Source organism: Apiospora kogelbergensis (genome assembly GCF_038363985.1).
Source record: "Apiospora kogelbergensis strain CBS 113332 chromosome Unknown utg000002l_segment0_segment0, whole genome shotgun sequence".
Lineage (NCBI taxonomy): Eukaryota > Fungi > Ascomycota > Sordariomycetes > Amphisphaeriales > Apiosporaceae > Apiospora > Apiospora kogelbergensis.
In genome coordinates this window covers 530,953-548,523 of record NW_027117419.1, presented here as the reverse complement: position 1 = coordinate 548,523, position 17,571 = coordinate 530,953, and the positions used below count along the sequence as shown (strand labels likewise).

General features: G+C 56.7%; 8 protein-coding genes across 8 annotated transcripts; 5 read left to right on the top strand and 3 right to left on the bottom strand.

Annotated features, from left to right (window-relative positions):
• Nucleotides 1–143: 143 nt before the first annotated feature.
• Nucleotides 144–811, top strand: PG998_003047 (LPS-induced tumor necrosis factor alpha factor; the record flags this gene model as incomplete). The annotated part of the gene is made up of 2 exons (XM_066869865.1): nucleotides 144–439; nucleotides 493–811. The coding sequence occupies 2 exons, from the start codon at nucleotides 144–146 to the stop codon at nucleotides 809–811; spliced, it is 615 nt and encodes a 204-aa protein (XP_066733615.1).
• A 2,073-nt stretch (nucleotides 812–2,884) lies between these two features.
• On the bottom strand, nucleotides 2,885–4,742 carry PG998_003046 (uncharacterized protein; the record flags this gene model as incomplete). The annotated part of the gene is made up of 2 exons (XM_066869864.1): nucleotides 2,885–3,411; nucleotides 3,521–4,742. The coding sequence occupies 2 exons, from the start codon at nucleotides 4,740–4,742 to the stop codon at nucleotides 2,885–2,887; spliced, it is 1,749 nt and encodes a 582-aa protein (XP_066733614.1).
• Nucleotides 4,743–5,333: 591 nt separating this feature from the next.
• On the bottom strand, nucleotides 5,334–6,303 carry PG998_003045 (uncharacterized protein; the record flags this gene model as incomplete). The annotated part of the gene is made up of 2 exons (XM_066869863.1): nucleotides 5,334–5,505; nucleotides 5,561–6,303. The coding sequence occupies 2 exons, from the start codon at nucleotides 6,301–6,303 to the stop codon at nucleotides 5,334–5,336; spliced, it is 915 nt and encodes a 304-aa protein (XP_066733613.1).
• Nucleotides 6,304–6,676: 373 nt separating this feature from the next.
• On the top strand, nucleotides 6,677–7,721 carry PG998_003044 (uncharacterized protein; the record flags this gene model as incomplete). The annotated part of the gene is made up of 4 exons (XM_066869862.1): nucleotides 6,677–6,806; nucleotides 7,025–7,094; nucleotides 7,364–7,417; nucleotides 7,565–7,721. 4 exons carry the CDS (start codon nucleotides 6,677–6,679, stop codon nucleotides 7,719–7,721), a joined length of 411 nt encoding a protein of 136 aa, XP_066733612.1.
• Nucleotides 7,722–8,229: 508 nt separating this feature from the next.
• PG998_003043 (dihydroorotate dehydrogenase (quinone)- mitochondrial) lies at nucleotides 8,230–9,909 on the bottom strand (the record flags this gene model as incomplete). Its single annotated transcript, XM_066869861.1, has 1 exon — nucleotides 8,230–9,909. One exon carries the CDS (start codon nucleotides 9,907–9,909, stop codon nucleotides 8,230–8,232), a length of 1,680 nt encoding a protein of 559 aa, XP_066733611.1.
• Nucleotides 9,910–10,778: 869 nt separating this feature from the next.
• On the top strand, nucleotides 10,779–12,951 carry PG998_003042 (DIE2/ALG10 family-domain-containing protein; the record flags this gene model as incomplete). The annotated part of the gene is made up of 3 exons (XM_066869860.1): nucleotides 10,779–11,006; nucleotides 11,072–11,160; nucleotides 11,217–12,951. The coding sequence occupies 3 exons, from the start codon at nucleotides 10,779–10,781 to the stop codon at nucleotides 12,949–12,951; spliced, it is 2,052 nt and encodes a 683-aa protein (XP_066733610.1).
• A 1,416-nt stretch (nucleotides 12,952–14,367) lies between these two features.
• On the top strand, nucleotides 14,368–14,844 carry PG998_003041 (uncharacterized protein; the record flags this gene model as incomplete). The annotated part of the gene is made up of 1 exon (XM_066869859.1): nucleotides 14,368–14,844. One exon carries the CDS (start codon nucleotides 14,368–14,370, stop codon nucleotides 14,842–14,844), a length of 477 nt encoding a protein of 158 aa, XP_066733609.1.
• Nucleotides 14,845–16,036: 1,192 nt separating this feature from the next.
• Nucleotides 16,037–16,261, top strand: PG998_003040 (uncharacterized protein; the record flags this gene model as incomplete). The annotated part of the gene is made up of 1 exon (XM_066869858.1): nucleotides 16,037–16,261. One exon carries the CDS (start codon nucleotides 16,037–16,039, stop codon nucleotides 16,259–16,261), a length of 225 nt encoding a protein of 74 aa, XP_066733608.1.
• Nucleotides 16,262–17,571: the final 1,310 nt, after the last annotated feature.

The window sequence follows — 17,571 nt, the reverse complement described above, 5'->3', positions numbered from 1 at the left end:
CTGAAAGAAGGCGCAGTCTCGCAGTCGCGTGTTCACAACCAACTTGATCATCGACCTCGGGGTAAAAACCACATCCAATTCCAGGTTCAAGTCATCTACTTGCCCATCGTATACACCTACATACACGGACGATCTTGGTAGTCATGTCAAACGCTCAGGAAGGAGGAGTCGGGCCGGCGACGTCCACGCTCCCGGCCCAAACAGCTGGAGACGCAATTACCCCTGCTCAGCCACAACAACAACAAACCGCACAGCACCAGTACCAGGGCAAAGAGCAACCTCCGCAGCAGCCCTACGATGCCTCCATGCCTCAGCTGCAGGCGCCTGGCTACGCGGTGCCCTTGCAGTGCCTCGCCGACCTGCCCGCCATCGTCGACTGCCCCTTCTGCCACCACCGCGTGCTGACGCATACGATGGAGAACGACTCCAGCATGACCCTGTGAGTGACACCCCGTGCTGCTGTCGAATGCAAGTAGCTGACTCTTCGTCCAGCCTCGCCGGCCTCGCGCTCGGCTTCGCCTGCCTCTGCCTCGCCTGCCTGCCCTGCCTGGGCGGCTGGTTCCAGGACGTGGATCACTACTGCCCCGTCTGCAAGCAGCGCGTCGCCTTCGTGCCCTACAACAAGCCCGCCCAGATCTTCTTCCCCTCCGCCGGGCCCATGCCGCAGCAGTACGTCATGGGCCCGTACCCGCAGTATGGGCCTCCGCCGGCTGACGGCAATGCGGCGCACCCTCAACCACAGCCTCAGGCGGCTCAGGCAGGGCAAGCACCGACAACGCCGGCGCCGCCCCAGTACGAGAGGTATGCTTGAGTTGAAAGGGGAGGGGTGGTGAACGATTAGAAGTTGGGAGGAAGCGGGTTCGTTATTTTCTATTCCTTAAAAGGCGTTGGTGAGGAGTGGCGTGGGTACGGAAGTTACGATTTGGGCAGCGTTCAATAGAGGGAGTGATTAATGAGTTGATTTAAAGTTTATTAGGCTATGTTAAGAGGAAAGAACATTAGATACTGGTAATATGTCTCATACTGTTACGTACCGAGACTACAAAGAGTGTTGCTACTAGGCTTTGGTGTAAGTGCATCTCTCCACCTGGTATATCAGAATTACGAAATAGGGACTCCACCAATGTATACTATAGATTTCTACAGGTCAAACCATTTCACCAAGGTTTCGCTGTCCCTTGTTACTCTGTTTCGAAATAAAATCTCAATCATAAAAGTTTACTCACTTAGCGGAGAGAGCCGTTGAAAGCGGCGCGTATTGGCAACTTCTACCAAGACTCCTCTTCCATCCTCTTCGCGTATCCCGTAAATCATGGATACTACGAGTGACTGGGAACATTGGCCGGACTCGTAGCGGAGTCTCCTGAACGAGGTCCGACGCGCCATCCTGGATAGCGTCGGCTCGGTCTGTCCCCACGACATAGGTACCAGCTGGCGAGGTGCAACACGCGTGGCCGCCTACGCTGCCGTCTGTCGCGAGTGGCAGCTGCACTTCGAGTCCGTCACGTTCGCCTACCCGGAGCCCGTCCCAAACGACCTGGCCCTGCTCCGTGACTACGTCTCGGCGCCGACGGGACGCCATCGCATCGCCTCCTTGCGCTGGGTCCATCTGAGGATGATCCTGCTCGGTTATGGCTGCGACCGCTGCGACAAGATGGAGGATTTATGGGAGCGGTCGGAAAATTCCACAGGAGGCCGACGAAAAGGGGCGAAGAGACGTCGCTAATGGCAGAGGACTGGCGGAGGCTTCCCAGGGCTGGGCAGTGGTCAGCTTGTCATTCGTCATCGACGCCCGAGACTTTTCCCACGATTTCCGGCCAGAAACGCCGCACTGCTCGGCGGATTCCCACTGGGAGAACCTCACAAACCTATGCCTGACCTCGGACGCCCTGCGCGGGCACGAGGGCTGGGGTTTTCTCCTCGACGCGGCGGCGCGTGCTGCGATGAAGATGCCCAAGCTGGAGCGGCTGACCCTCTGGACCGGGGGAAGCGCTACGGCTGTGTATTCGAGTACTTCGCCCACGCCGAGACCGGGAAACGCGAGGTGTGTCTGAGAAGCACATGGGGTGCCCGCCTCGGCCCGCATACATAGCAGCTGTGGACCGACGTGGCGAGCAGACACGACCCGCAACAACCGCTCGAGATACACCACGGGGAACTGCGGGCGGAGAAAATGGGATCGCATGGCTCGCTCCTCCCCGTGCTCTGCGAGGAGTTCGTGGCGGCACACGCGTCGCAGGCCCGGCTCATCGGCCAGGGTTACTACTTACGCAATATCAAGGAGCCATGGCGTAGCACGGGATATGCCGATACCAGGACGTTCGAATGCGCGATCACGCCCGTCCATCCCAAAACGCGTGATGTCATGAGATATCAGTGGACGTATGAATTCTGGTGTATCTTAATTGGTACTACATTAGTAGTCTTTCGGTAATAAAGCAGTGTCATATAGTACGGACAATACAAAGTTGCTTCCCAATATCAACGGCATGGGTGCTCTTGTGGATTGATTATGCGACTACTGATAATTAATTACACTCCAAGACCCCTATCTGCGGCACTTACCCCTGTCTTGTGTTGCGCTATCCAACATGTCGTAGCCTGGATATTAGTATTTTAACTCCCTCCTAGAAAACCTTACACGACAACCTTCACCTCACTCGAGTGGCCAAAAACAGGCCTTAAAATTCTGATCTGGTTTGAGAGTTTAGAAACATAACGAGCGATTGAGTACACTGTAACCTGAAGTAAAATAAACCAGCCAACGCCTCGTCGTGCCCATCCTATTAAAACAAAAGCGCTCTAAATCATGCATTCAATATCCATTCTAACCTACACATCGCCATTCGAACTTTTTCTGCCAGTACTCAGGGGAAGTAATCCATCACATCATCGCCACTGACGACGAGCAGCTTCGTGAACCGATCCCCCGCGCCTCCATCTCGCGCTCGTACGTGCGCTGCCCCGAGCCCCCGTCCAGCGCGACGCTCTTGCCGCTGGACGGATAGATGTACCGTTCGAACCAATCCAGATCCGCATCCCTGTCCTTGGTGTCGCCTGCTGCGTCTTGGCTGCTCTTGCGACTGCCCTCACCGCGGGCGTACGCGAGCAGCGCCGACATGGGCGACGTGCTGACGCCCATCCAGTACCGCGCGCGCACGAGCACCTCGTACTCGACCACATCCCGTTGGTCGACGTCGAGGGCCTTGATCTGCGCCAGGAGCGTCTCGTTCCCGCTGCCGTTGCCCTCCGAGGCCGGCTCCAGCAGCGTCCACTTGTCGTATACCTTGTAGTCGAGCGGCTGCAGCATCTCGCGGAACTTCTGGACGGCCGTCGGGCTGCCGCCGCTGACGTAGACGGTTTTGATGTCGCTGTCGCCGTCGCCTTTGCTAGGGGTGGTAGCAGCAGCAGCTTCGTTGCCTTCGCGTCTACTGCGACCGACACCCCGTCGCTTCAGGTTGCCAGGACCCGCGCGAGCGGGGGCGAGTAGGACCCGAGCCCCTGGATCGCGTCCACGAACCCCTTGACCTGCGCCTCGACGCTGCTCGACGCTGCCCCGTCGCGCCCGCCACCGCCGAGGCGCACCCCGATGTACCGCCCCCGCCGTCCCCGTCCATGCTCTCGCCCACAGCGCGCCCCAGCGCGCCCAGCGACGCGTTGTGCCGCACCGCCGCGAAGAGATCGCGGCGCAGCGTCGCGGCCTCGCGGCTGCGCGCGTAGTCCCACGCCAGGTAGGGGTCGCCGAGGCGCAGGACGACGGGCTCGGCGGCGAGCCCCGCGTCGGCGAGGAAGCGCAGCACGGCGCCGCGGAAGGACGAGGACAGCGAGAGCGCGGCCGACAGGGAGCCGACGGTCGAGGACCAGCCGGGGGCCGTGAGGCAGTAGGGCGGGCGCCAGCGCGACGACAGGTTCAGCGTCTTGACGCGCCTGCCCTTCTTGCCCTGCAGCAGCAGCTGCTCCGGGTCTTCCTCTTCTTCTCGGACGGCCTCCGCCAGGGCTTGCTTGCCGCTCGGGGTGGTCGCGTCGTTGTCGCTGCGGCACGGCGCCGAGGTCCGGATTTTGAGGCCAGGACACCAGTTTCCCATGGTTCGCTGGAGGCCTGCGAAGTCGAACAAGTTGCCGGGACAGACGCTATGGCCGTTCTTGTTACTGGTGGTGGTGGTGGTGGCAAACGCCTGGCCGCCACTTTTGTCTTCATCTGCCCCCTTCATCACGATGGGGGGTATGATGAGAGCCCCGCCGGCGCCGGCATCGATGGCCAGCCGAATGCAGGTCTGGATGCGGTTGCGGGCCTCGGCGAGGCCGCCGCACAGCGAGAGCTGGTCGGCGCCACAGCTACTGTGGCAGTGGAGCGTGATGTTGGGGTTCCACGGCGTGTCTCGGCACAACGAGGACAAGTGGCCCAGGCCGGAGTCCTTCTGTTTCTGGCTCACTGGCGGCGGTGAGTGCGGTTTTGACGATGATGCTGGAGTGTTGGGCGAAGCAGAAGAAGACGGTGGTGACTTGGAATCGGGCGAGCTGCCGCTCCCCTTCAGATATGCCAGGCCCGGTGCGAATGGCAGGTCCGCCTGCTCGTACCACTCCGTCGCGGAGGAGAGCAGCTCCTCGGTGCCGTAGGAGACCTTGTGGTGGATTTCGTGTGCAACGCGCGTCACCGACGTGCGTCGAGGGGTGCTGAAAAGCATCACCGTGCTGCTCGCGAGCAGCAGGGCGCAGACGATCCGAAAGAGACCTCGTGCCATCGTGTTTTTGCACTTTGACCCAAGTCGACAATAGGTTCCATGAGGAGAGAAGATCAATCGTCCTTTTTGGAAGTTCGGCCGATTCAAAGCTCAATTAGGAAGCGCACAGGGGGCGATATGAAAGGGATGGTCGCAGGAAGGTATCCGTAACTATCGATGAGACAAGCGGGCAATATTCACATGAGACACATTCCCAAAGATCGGCCAACTACACAAAAATATGGTGAGTGGATTGGTTTTTCCACCCCATTGGAGGATCTGGCCGTGTCAAGGGACAACAGCTATAGGAATGTTGACTATAAAAAATGGGATAACTGGCCAGATGATAGGAAGTAGGTTAGTGTGGAATCATTCAACGCGAAACTGCTCACCCCGAGACCCGAAGATGTAAAGGAGACAGCGAACACTGATAATGATGTTAGCTGATCTAAAGGTACACAGACCATTGTCCCCATATGGACCCAGAGTGAGTTCGTTTGACCGTTTCCTGTAATACCACATAAGCGCAGCACGCATGCAATAAGCGGTGTGTGCTGAGTCGCAGCCTGCCACCTGCACCCCGTGGTTATTGATTTCCTCCTCGTATGACTCCTAATCGCTCTCGTCATCGTCGTCATTGAGAAACTGGAATTGGGCCTGCTTATTGCCTCCAGCGCTCGCACCAGCACCAGCAGCCGCACCGCTCTGGCCGTCAGCGTTGCCGGCGTCGCCCCGGGCCTGTCTCTCGGCCGCCTCCTTCTCGCGGTTCTTCTCGCGCTCGGCCCTAGCAATCTCCATCTGCTCCCTAACGCGGCGTTCCTTCTCTTCGCGCTCCAGACGTTCTTGCTCCTCGCGCGCGCTCCTCTTCCTCCTTGCGCTTCTTCTCTGCCTCCTCTTCGTCCGGATCGTAGCCCTCGGGATCGACACCCCTGCTTGACAGGAAGTCTAGCTGTGCAAGCGCACCATTCCGGATGTGAGCCTCGCTGGGGAACGGCACGAAAATGGCCCCGGCGAGTGGGTTGAGGCTGTCTTTTATATTGTCGGGCAGGGCGGTAGAATTTGTGGTCTGCTGGCCAGATAACTGATCTAGAGCGCCATTGGGGGCAGAGGCTACACCGTTCGGAGTGCCGCCCGGAGTAGGGGCAGCCGACTCGACGGCGCTCTCTGGCTGGGTCGGGGGCACGCTGTTGGTAGGGGCGTTGGCGACACCCGATGGGGGGACGGTGGTCTTCGCAATGTGACGGCCGTAGTTTAGGAGCTCAGTGTAGTCGATGGGATAGGTGCCCTTCTCGGGGAAGACGGTGGTGGAGGTGCTCTTCAACTCCTTGCGGGCCTGAGCGAGCTGCACCAACGTATCCTTGATTTGGCCGTCCAAGCCGGCCGAGACCGCCCGCAGCTGCTGTATCCTGGCGTAGTTTCTCTGGTGCGTTTGAAGCTCTTCGAGGCCCTTGGCCAGATCGGTGGAAGCGGCGCTCAACTCGGTCGATGAGTGTGCAGAGGGCGTGTACTTGGCGATGGAGTCGACCAGATTCGCAAGGGCTTTTTCCATGCGCTCAAAGCGCACATCGACGACTTTATCCATAGCGAAAGCGATACGAGAAGTGCTAAGAAGAATATGATGTGACGTTTGTGGGTATTATTAGAAAGTAACAAATTGTCTTCTGCTTTGGTGACCCTGACGATCTTTGGAAATCAGTCCGGTAATGTTTGGGCACATGCAACATGCAGGCGTGGATGGGAAAGCAGGTACAAGCAAAGCAGCAAGTTCAACCAGAAACATCTTTTCCCCACAACAGCTCAAGAATGAGTGGGAATTTGGGGAACAGAGTAGATGTGGCTCAAGCTCTGAAGACCTGTGGCTCCGATCGCTGTCCATCCAAGAGGCTTGTGGCTTGCGTGCACCGTCAGCCGCCGGCTTCTTCCGGCCACTCAAGAATTCAGGTATTGAAGATTGAATGTCGCGCAAGGTGAGTTGCCGACCGGAAACCTCGACGCAAATCCCAACGACCACGAACGAACGTCAATTGCACCACCCCCAATTGTCCCACCACGACCTAGACCGCCACCATGCCTTTCGAGAAGACGGTACGTTTGCCCACCTCTCGATTCAACTTCCTACCGCGAGGTAGAAGCCATCATCAATATAGCACCACGAAGCTCTCCTCGTTGTCCGAGTCGCTGTCGCAGTAGCTGCCGCATTCACACTCGCTGGAGCTTTCGCTATCCTCCTCCTCCTCCTCGTCCGAATCCCAGGTGCCGGGCATTCGCCAAAACGTGGACGCTGACGCTCTTCTCCGCTCTAGCAAGAACTCATCCGTGGCCGGGGCCCCAGAACTCGGCTTACCCGTCCTACAAGAGCCCATACGGTCCTAAGTGAGTCCATGAAAAAGTCCTGGAACGGAGTCGGATACATTTCGTCTGGATGTCGCGAAAAAGGAGGAGAGAGTTGTCGATCGATACGGTGCTGGAGTTGCCGTATATGCGTCAAGAGCTGCGGGACGAATTATTTTGGCAGGGCAAACCTGGAATCGAGAGACGCTCTCTCTTCACTTTATCTTTTTACAACGCGGAGATACACAACTCGAAGATATGCTTTTATGGTTTCTGGATTGCCTCGCTGACCAGAGTTTGCGCCCTCCCAGGTACCACTACCAGCCTAACGTTGCTGGATGGACTCCTAAGCAGTTCACCAAGCTGTGAGTACACTCCCACCCAGCCTCAGGCAGTCAAGCCGTCACACAAGGCGTAAACCCGAGGACGCATTGGATCGGCGGAGTCAACGGCTGGGCAACCAGACACACGGAAGCAAAAAGAGAAACTGACCCTGGGCTTCCATCTAATAGGGGCATGAAGTCCGGCGCCTTCGGTGGTGTCGCCCTCTTCGCCGTCATCTTCTACGCCTCGGGCATCCCCCGTGTGCAGAACGACATCCTGATGAAGATCCCCGGCCTCCGCAGCTACTACGTCAAGGATATCCCCGCCTCCGACAACCCCTTCTAAATGCGCAACGTACTCTGTTTATGGGCTCAATCGTTCCAATTCAGCGCAGGCATTTGGTAGAGAAGAAGAAGTTAGAGGGCAGCTCGAAGGACTTTAGAGAAAGTGTGCGACAACCAAGCATGGCCGGCCGACTCTTGTACAAAATGACACAATAGACTTCTGCTTTCTCACCACCCATACGTATAACACCCATGCCTGGAATATGAATGTGCTGGAATGCCGGGCCCTCATTGGCCGAAATTGCATTGTACTCTATGCTGTCTTGCTCTATGGGCAAACTTGTTTCACGTGATGTACATATGATTGCTGAAACCCCCTATCCTCATTCGATATCGCTATTATACACCTTCACGCTATCTCTTCAAAGCAATCATCCTTCCGCCCTCCCTTATGCTATTTTTGTTTTTGTCTAAACCGCAAGATGAGATACTCTTCGATGCTACCACGCACGTACATATCTATGCCTTCTTCTCGTCCATAGCCTGCTTCATCTCCCCCTTGATGCGAGTCACCGTGCCCGCACCCCGTACACCAGCCCCGTGTAGACCATGGCCAAGCTAGCCCCGGCGTTGAGGATCTGCAGGGCCTGCTCGCCCGTCGAGATGCCGCCCGTGGCGAAGATGACCTTCTGGCTGCGCGAGCCGTCGACCGTCTCGCGGCCGCGCGTCGACGTCTTGGACAGGGGCGTCTTGGTCATGTCGTCCGGCACCATGCCCGACGCGGTCCCCTCGAGCGCGCCCAGGCTGGCCCCGACGGCCTCGTCGGCGATGTCGTTCTTCTCCTCGTGGACGCTGCGCTTGCCGTCCCGGCCCGGCTGCGTCAGCGCCAGGCTCTGCCCGTCCAGCATCTTGCGGTAGCGCTTGACGAGCTCCAGCGTGCGGCCGAACATCATGGGGCCCGAGTAGCCGCCCGTCTCGCCGAGCGTCGCGGCCTCCTTGGACGTCACGGCCACGCCGGGCGGCACGACGCCGACGCGGCGCTTGGTCGTGTTGCCGACGATGACGCCGTCGACGCCGCTGCGCCACACGGCCTGCACGATGCCCTCCATCTGGGCCTCCTCGTCCTCGTCGGGCGAGACCTTGACCATGACCTTGGGCTTGGTCTTGCGTTCCGCCCGCCGCGCCTCGTCCACCACGGCGCTCAGGATCTCCGTCAGCGGCTCCACGGCCTGCAGGTCGCGCAGCCCCGGCGTGTTGGGCGACGACACGTTGACGACGAGGATGTCGGCGTACGGCGCCAGCCGCGAGACGCAGTACGTGTAGTCGCGGCTCACGGCCCCGACGTCCTGCTCGGGCGTGTCCTTGTTCTTGGCGATCTGCACGGCGAGGAGGCGGCCGGCCGCCAAGCTTCCAGGCGGGACGTCGCTGTTCTCGCCGTTGAGGACCTCGGCTTCCGTCAGGCCGTTGGCGCGGGCGTACAGACGCACGCGGTTGCGGAGGCGCATGGCCATGTCGTCGGCGCCGTGTGAGTTGAGGCCGTAGCGGTTGATGAGCCCGTCGATGCCGGCGACGCGGAACATGCGCGGCTTGGGGTTGCCCGGCTGGGCGAGGGGCGTGCAGCCGCCGACCTCGACGACGCCGGCGCCCAGGGCGAAGAGCGGGTCGATGATGTCGGCGTGCTTATCCAGGCCCGCCGAGATGCCGATCGGGTTCGAGAGCTGGTGGCCGAAGACGGACAGCCCCAGGCGGGCGTCGACGGCGGCGGTCGACCGCTCGCGCACGTGCAGGTTCACCGGGTACAGCGACTTCATGGCCCGCACGCCGACGTCGTGGGCGTCCTCGGCGTCGGGCCACACGGTCCGGATCAGCCGCGGGACCACCCATTGGTGCACCGAGGCCCGCGTGTCGGTGGCGTAGAAGTAGGCCAGGTAGCCCGTGGTGGCGAGGGCCGTGGAGTAGAGCAGGATCTTGGCCCGGGATGCGGTGTATGATTCCGATCTTGACGAGTAGGAGTACGACGTCGAAGGAGAGGGAGTGGGGGCTGGGCTTGAGGCCGGGGCCGGTGCAGGAGGTGTCGGCGACGGAGTGGAAGCAGCCGTGGAAGGAGTTGTCGTCGTCGTTGAGTTAAGTCGTTTGCCGGGCAAGGCAGTTCGCGAGATGCGTGGGCATTGTTGTCTCGTCAAGCTCTGAGCTAGGATCGCCGTGGAAGAGCGCACGGCACGCTGTGTGAGTCGGACAGAGGACGCCATTCTGGCGATTGCATGCTTGGGTAGCACAGCACTCGATGGGGTCCGAGGGGTATTTATCCAGACAGAAAAAAAAGTGCACCGGAGGGGAAATCGGACAAATTGAGGCCTTTGGGTATGATGTCGTACGTCCCTCAGCTCAGATACGTAAGGTTCTAACGGGAATGGAATGCAGTCAAAAAGCTTAGGGTGTTTGCGTTGCCGTGGGGGAATGAATTAAGCTCCAAACGGCCTAGACGCAGGGGTTCAGCCTACAGTGCGGAAGCGACCACTTTGGGCCTGTAGCCAATAGGGACTTCCCATCAGTAGTGAGAAGCTATGCTGATTGACATATGATGACTTGCAGATTGTGTGCTTTTCTACCATGACTTTTCACATTGAAAAGGGTTAACAATTCCAAGACTTCGGCTTGTTGCTTTGCTCGCTATGGCGGGCGAACACTATCATGATATCAGAAGCCAGCGAAGGCACCCAGCCCAGTGCCAGTCCTTCCATGCCCACTCTGAGAGATGGATTGTTGAGGTCATAAACTAGACACCCCAGTCTTCCGAGGTAGTCTCATGAATTGAAATATATAATTAGTGTCCCTCGGGAATGCTAGTGATAGACAATATGTCGCAAGGGAGTTTGGGTAAGAACATATGTAAGGCAGTGTTGACCACAGAGTACAGTGCGTCGATACCCAGCAAGCTCCAGCCCCACACTGTCTTTTCATCTCCTAACTCCCTCACTACGGGATCTGAACTGCCACATCGCAACTTCATCAGCATCCGAGCCCAGCAGCAATACATCGGCGGCAGCACGCCACACCCGTCTGACCTTCATCGACGCATCAAGATACCATGGTCTGAGATCCGCCAGCTCAACTCAACATGGAATCTCTGACCAAGGCCCTAGACTTGGTCTTGGATCAGAAATTCCTTCTCACACTCATTTCCGGCCTGTTCGGCGTCGCACTGTGGAGATTTTCGCTGCAGCACAAAGACAGAGGCTTCGATGTGAACGCTCTCGTCAAATTTGGGCTTTTCAACTCGGTTCTTTTACTGTTCGCATCCGTATGGGTTAGCTATGTAAATGCATCTGTGCCTGCGCCATACTTGGTAAGTTTACAAGTATCATCGTTACCGCCGCTTCGCATGGGCACGGGACTGATTAGGGGCTACAGGATGAGTTCTTCCACATCCCGCAGACCCAAGTATATTGCCAGGGCAGATACTCGCAATGGGACGACAAGATCACTACTCCACCTGGACTGTAAGTCAATCGAGGCTATCAGCGACTCTACTTCCTGTTTTCTGACATCTTTGCAGGTATCTTGCCGCCATTGCATGGGCGCGTTTTGTGGGCAAGACTGATTGTTCGGCCCAGACCCTGCGCCAGTTCAACGTGGTGGCCATATTTTGGGTGTCCCTCTTCGCCACATTCTGCCGACCTACTTTGAAGGGGGCTTGGTCTTCTGCTCTTCGGTCCAACTTTGCTCTGCATACCGGTCTCAACATCGCCCTTTTCCCCGTTTTGTTCTTCTTCTCTGGGCTGTTCTATACGGATGTTCTCTCCACGTGCATCGTCCTCGCCGCGTACTCCAATCACTCCGCGAGGATATCTGGAAACGGGCCTCCCAGTTGGCTGAATGATGTCTACACGATCGCGCTGGGCGTTGTCGCGCTGTTCATGCGCCAGACCAATGTGTTCTGGGTCGTCGTGTACATGGGCGGGCTAGAAGCCGTGGCCGCTCTCAAGAGCCTTGAGGACAGGACGCTCCCCGATGGACCCCATTTCACCAGGACGCACGCGCGACTTCAATTGTTCCCTTGGAAATACACGCCGGGTCAGGTTTGCAGTCCAGCGGAGGGTAAGCAGCTACAATGTTTCCCTTCGTGGTACACACTAGGTCAGATTTATGACCCGGCTGTTGGTGATGCTTGGCCCGGTGACTTGGCTTTGTGTATCGCAAGTCTGGTCTGCGGGGTTTTGCGGGTGCCTTATGGGCAGAGTCTTGTCTTGGGCCCTTTGCGGGTGCCATATGGAAACACCTTCACCGTATTGCGCCGAGTCTATCCCCAAATCACGACCCTAGCTCTCTTTGTTGGGTTTGTCATCTGGAACGGCGGCGTCGTGTTGGGCGATAAGTCGAACCATGTCGCCACCCTGCATTTGCCTCAAATGCTTTACATCTGGCCCTTGTTTGCCTTCTTCTCAGCGCCGTTATTTCTCCCGCAAGTTCTACGCTGTCTCAATGCGACATATCGTTTTGTCACGGGGTCCTCGCCCAAGGCGGTCACTAGTCGGGAGACGAAGCCCTCCAGCCACGAGGAGAAGTCTGCACTCCTACGGGCGTTTAATGTCGTCTTTGCCAATGGCCCGATACTGTCGGCACTGTTGGTGATGGCATGTCTGATGGTCGGGTTGGTGATTGTCCACTTCAACACCATCATCCACCCCTTCACCCTCGCCGACAACCGCCACTACATGTTCTACGTCTTTCGTTATTCCATACTCCGGGGAAGCCTCGTCAGACACGCGCTTGTGCCGGCGTACGTGTTCTGCGGCTGGCTGTCTTGGTCTGCCTTGTACGATAGCAGACCTTCCTGGTCTGCATGCAATGCACCAAGCACCACCAAAGCAGTGGACAGAAAGCCAGACTCCTCCGCTCGCAAACCTTTGGTCTTGGGTAACGAAGTCTCTCAATCCCCTCCGACATCCACCGTTATCATCCTTCTGCTGACGACGGCTTTGTCGCTCATGACGGCCCCGCTGGTGGAGCCGCGGTATTTCATCCTGCCCTGGGTGTTCTGGAGGCTTCTGGTGCCCGCGTGGTCGATAGACGACCTTCTCGGGACATTGCAGATCTCGACAGACAAGCCGTCTTCGGTCTGGCTGGTACGCCTCGGTAACCGGTTTGATGTCAGGCTGGTCTTGGAGTCTATCTGGTTCTTTCTTATCAACGGCATCACCATGTACATTTTCCTGACGCGACCCTTCTACTGGAAATCTGAGGATGGGACGCTTTTAGATGGCGGTAACATCCAGCGTTTTATGTGGTAATCGCATGGGTATGTTTATGTATATCTAATAAGATCGTCATTCGCCAAAGGTTTAATTTGCTATGGTCAATGCATGTCATAACACTCAGGGGCAACTGTCCCCCCTACCAGCAAAGCCACATGTTAGCTAAGGTTTGTGGCGCATGCAAAAAAGAGTCACCAGACCATCCAATGTGACAATCCACGGTTCTTCCTCGACCGAATCTGTGGGAGTCAGGTCACAGTGGTTTGTTTCGTTGATACCACGCAGCCAGTTGACGCTTTACTATTAGTAGTGGGAATCGATTTGATCGTACGATCTGTGACGGTCCCCCACAAAGCACCCCGCAAAGTGAGTGTCCGGGAGCGGTTGCCAATTTTGTGTGAGTGGGCTTTCATCAAAGAAGCAGAGGAGACAGCGAGGAGACAGCGAGAAGAGGGACCCGACAATGGCCGATAGAGGGGTGAGTGTTTTCTAGTCTTCTAGCGTTCTAGCGCGGGCCCAGTGCCCTCTCGGCTCACCAACTGGGCTGCTTTGATTGGCCCCCGTCCGTCCAAACCCGCTGGAACTTGGCTGGGCTTTGCTGGGCTTTGCTGGGCTTTGCTGGGCTTTGCATGTGCTGTGCGATGACGGTCAACCCGAACTTGCATTTGCTTTGTGCGTGCGACGCAACCCTCCATCACAACCAAACGCCAGACCTACGTAACGGCTAAGCGACCACTCAATCAAATCAGATAACCGGCTCCAAAATCCAGCGTCGTACGATAATAATATGGGCACTGCTCGACGCCAACCAACCTGTCTGTCTGCCATATAATCGATTCCCCGCGAAATCCACTATAGTTCTCGACAAGCCCATCACATTTCGGAGACACTCTCGCATTCTCTCTCTCGGTTGTAACATTGAACACAGCGAAAAAAGAAACCCGATTTGTTGGAACCGATCGAGCACTTTTTAGGTTTTTGGGTGCACGCAGTACCCGGTTGAAAGGAACCAACCAAAGCCCCCTGGAAAAACCACAAGCTGCTCGGCTGCGTTTGCGCATCACGATCCCGGCCAGACAATCACACGAGTCCCAGCAACCGACAACCTCCGACAGCCACCCCCCATCCCCCCTCGATAAGCCTCGGGCTCACGGCACAAACCATACAAACACACCCCCACGGACACACGACCCGAAAGATCGAACGTGCATCCCAAAGCCTCAACCATTTCAGCTATACAAATACAACAAACGAGGACAATCTACAACACAAATTCATCGTTACATCAATAGGGCTCGTCGACTTTCACAGGCACCACCATCCAAAACCTCAGCGGAGGAAACTGTGGAATCGTCGGTCGGGGACACAACACACATCCCACCAACCTCGAACACCCTACCTACTCGACGCAGCACTTGGCTGCCGACATCCTTCCCATCTCTCGACCCGAAGATGCCGTCCTCGCAACGGCCGTTCTTCCTCTCCTCCTTCTTCGCCGCCTTCCGACTGCAGGCGCCCCCCTCGGCCTCGGCCCTCTCGTCGCAGTCCAAGACCCACACGCACGCCCAGTCCACGGCGTCCGGGACCGCGCCCGGCGCCGCCCGCGGCATCGCGACGTCGACGCCCGTGTCGACGTCTGCGACGGCCTCCACGGCGGCAGCGGGCGCCGGCAGCGTCATGAACCAGCTCAACCCCATCCACTCGCCCCGCGCCGGCCACCACGGCGGCATGCCGATACCGGCTGGCGCAGGAAGCGGACACAGGCGGGGCAGCGACAGCTCGACAGAGGGCTTCCGCGACGCACGGGGCGCGGACAAGTGGTACATCGGCGGCCGGACGGCGGGCGGGGAGGAGAAGTTCTTCAAGCTGGGCGTTGTGAAACGGGTGCGGAGTAATGACCGGCTAAGCCTGGATCGCTTAAGTCTGTGAAGCGTCAAAACAAGAAGAGTTGGCGGTGAACAAAGCGGGCCTGGTCGGCCGAAGTGGACACCAACCAAAGAAATGGAAAACAGAAAGACGAAGGCAACCTAATTGGACGGCCGATCGGGTTGCAGGAAGAAGCAAGCATAGAAAGAAAGAAAAGCATTCTTACTATGCCTACGTCGGGGAAAGGGAAAAGAACAAGCAGCAACACCTCATCACATATGTGGCTGCGGAGGGGCCAGAGAAGACATGACATTGACCTAGGTGCATATTTACCGGAGAAACCAACGATACAAAGAGACCATGACCAAACATATAGGGGCGGCCCAACCTGCTACTCCACGGCGTTCTACCGGCTTTTTTCTCTTTTTCTTCCCCATGGGCTTGGGCGTTTCTATGGCATCGTTCCATCATCATCATCATCTATTTCGGGTTCTCGAGCGACAGGCGGCTCCGTGGGGGTCGGCGTTACCCCCAAAACAGTCTTTGGGTTCTAGGGTCAAGACTTATTTACAAATATATATACATGACAACAATAAAAGCAATGCTTTCGGACTCATACCTACTCTTTACCGCTGGAACACAAGGACCACTCTGCCTCAACGAGATCACCTGGACTATCTCCGGCTCATTAATGCTCTCTCTTGTTGCCGTTGTGTGCGACCTCAAATGAAACGCCCCGGCTGACGTTGCCGCATTTCAATATGTCGCAATCTACTCGATTGCCGTCGACGAAGTATGTGATTGGAGAGAAGGATAATCTCATCATGGGCCAATACCAACTCCAAAGGGAACTTAAGCCGATTTTGGCCATATCGCCTCTTTCATTATGATGATACGGTCCCTGGCTGGCTGGGTTAGTGCACAGCGCACATCTGAGGGTGTTGAGAGGATAGGCAATGTGATGACCCCAAACTCAATGGGTTCAACGGCTCTGCGGACGAAGCTCGCAACCACTTGGATGCAGGAAATTTCTCAATCACATAACGATCTACCAAATGGACTCGACTGGATTGAAATACTTCGATGGTAGCTATCTCTGGTAATTCAGGGCTTCCTGATTAAAATGCCTGCCTCGCTCCCTTTCTTGCCTGGTCGAGCTAGATCGGAATTACCACATTCAAAAACACCTCTTTCGACATTGTCACCATCACCGATTCAAGACCATTTCGCGCGGCCGGCGCTCCCGCCGACCAAAATGTTGTCAATCGCGGCACGCTCGCTCCGTCACTATCTCAGCGATGCCGAGGGCTACGGCAGCGACTTGTTGGTGAAGAAGAACAGCAGCAGCTGGTCCGACGATGAACACTTGCGCTTCAACTTTGGACGCAGCAACGGGCTCACCTGCGGCCAGGCGAAGCTGGGCGAGCGAATGTCACAGGAAGTCAAGGTTTCCACCAACGACCCGGGGCGGATAGAGTAGTGTCATTTCTTGGGTAGAGCAACCCCAGGGAATCACGCGTCGCCAGATGGCGGTCCGTCAGGCGAATGTGTGGCATTGCAAGTCGCGCCAGACCGTCTGGTGATAAACAAGGGTTTCGTGTAATCAAGTGGACATACTTGTAGTAAAGAGCGCATACGTGAAATCGCACCGACATCCCACAGCGGTTCCGATGAAGGAAGGAAGGAAACCTGTCGAGATCCTCTTGGTCTGTGACCCATGACCCTCCCGGCCTGTACAAAGTCCTTTTGTATGTCAGTCTCTGGTACATAACCGGAAGCAACCAAGAGAAATGTTGAGAGGCTTTACGTATATTTTCCGCCGGATACCACCAAGAATTTTTCGACCCATTAGCGATTGCATTAATTGCAACCACCCACCAACGTCACTTCAATCCCGCGATGATATACGGCGGATCAGTACCTATATCCCAGACATGACACAAGTTTCCTGGCGATTAGCAAGCTGATATACCCAAACATGTTCAACCGACTGCTCCCATATTCCCGAGAAAGCAACTTCGGGGGATGTTTGTCGTGCTCTTTCCTTCCTTCCCTAGCGTAGTCGGCTTCCATAACATGGGGCCTGGTCCTGCTGCCATGACTTGCTTCATGTCTACCCGACACGCGAATAGAAGGAAGGAGCGCACTTGAGCTTCACTGCTGTATTTGTACGTCCCCCAACAAGTCTCATCATGTCGGAGCTTCCCGACGTACAAGACCTGCGAAATGGGCACCTACTGCTCTTCTGCGGGCAGTGCATGCTTCCTGGAGGGTCATGTGTGGACTCGCTACCATGTTCATTGCACCTAGACGCAACGGCTGGATGCCGTCTTCACCAAGGCTCACAGCATGAACAAGGACACCTGACTACCTGCTACAGACATGGCGGACGGGTCGGATAATGTGGAAGGATAGTGGCATGGAGCGAGGAAGTGTAATGACCTAGAAGGAGGTTGGGGCATTGTTTCATGGGCGACTACTGACTTGTATAATGGAGGAACTACGTAGAACAAGTCAATTCCTACATCGTTCCCTATTCCAGCCTTGAAGAAGTTTGTGTAATCTCGTGGTCGCACTTGGTGATATCCAGGTACTCGAGTCCACGTAGGGGAAGTCTTACTAGCATTCTAAAGTGTTTCCAATGTAGTAGTTGGAGGCCGAATTGGTCCCAAACAAAACTGTCTTGTCCTACCAGTCACCATCAATGTCATGTCAGCTTGGCGCCCGCCGGTCGTGGTCACAGAGCGCCACAGCGTGATTGACGATTTACATATTTCCCATGTGTGGCCT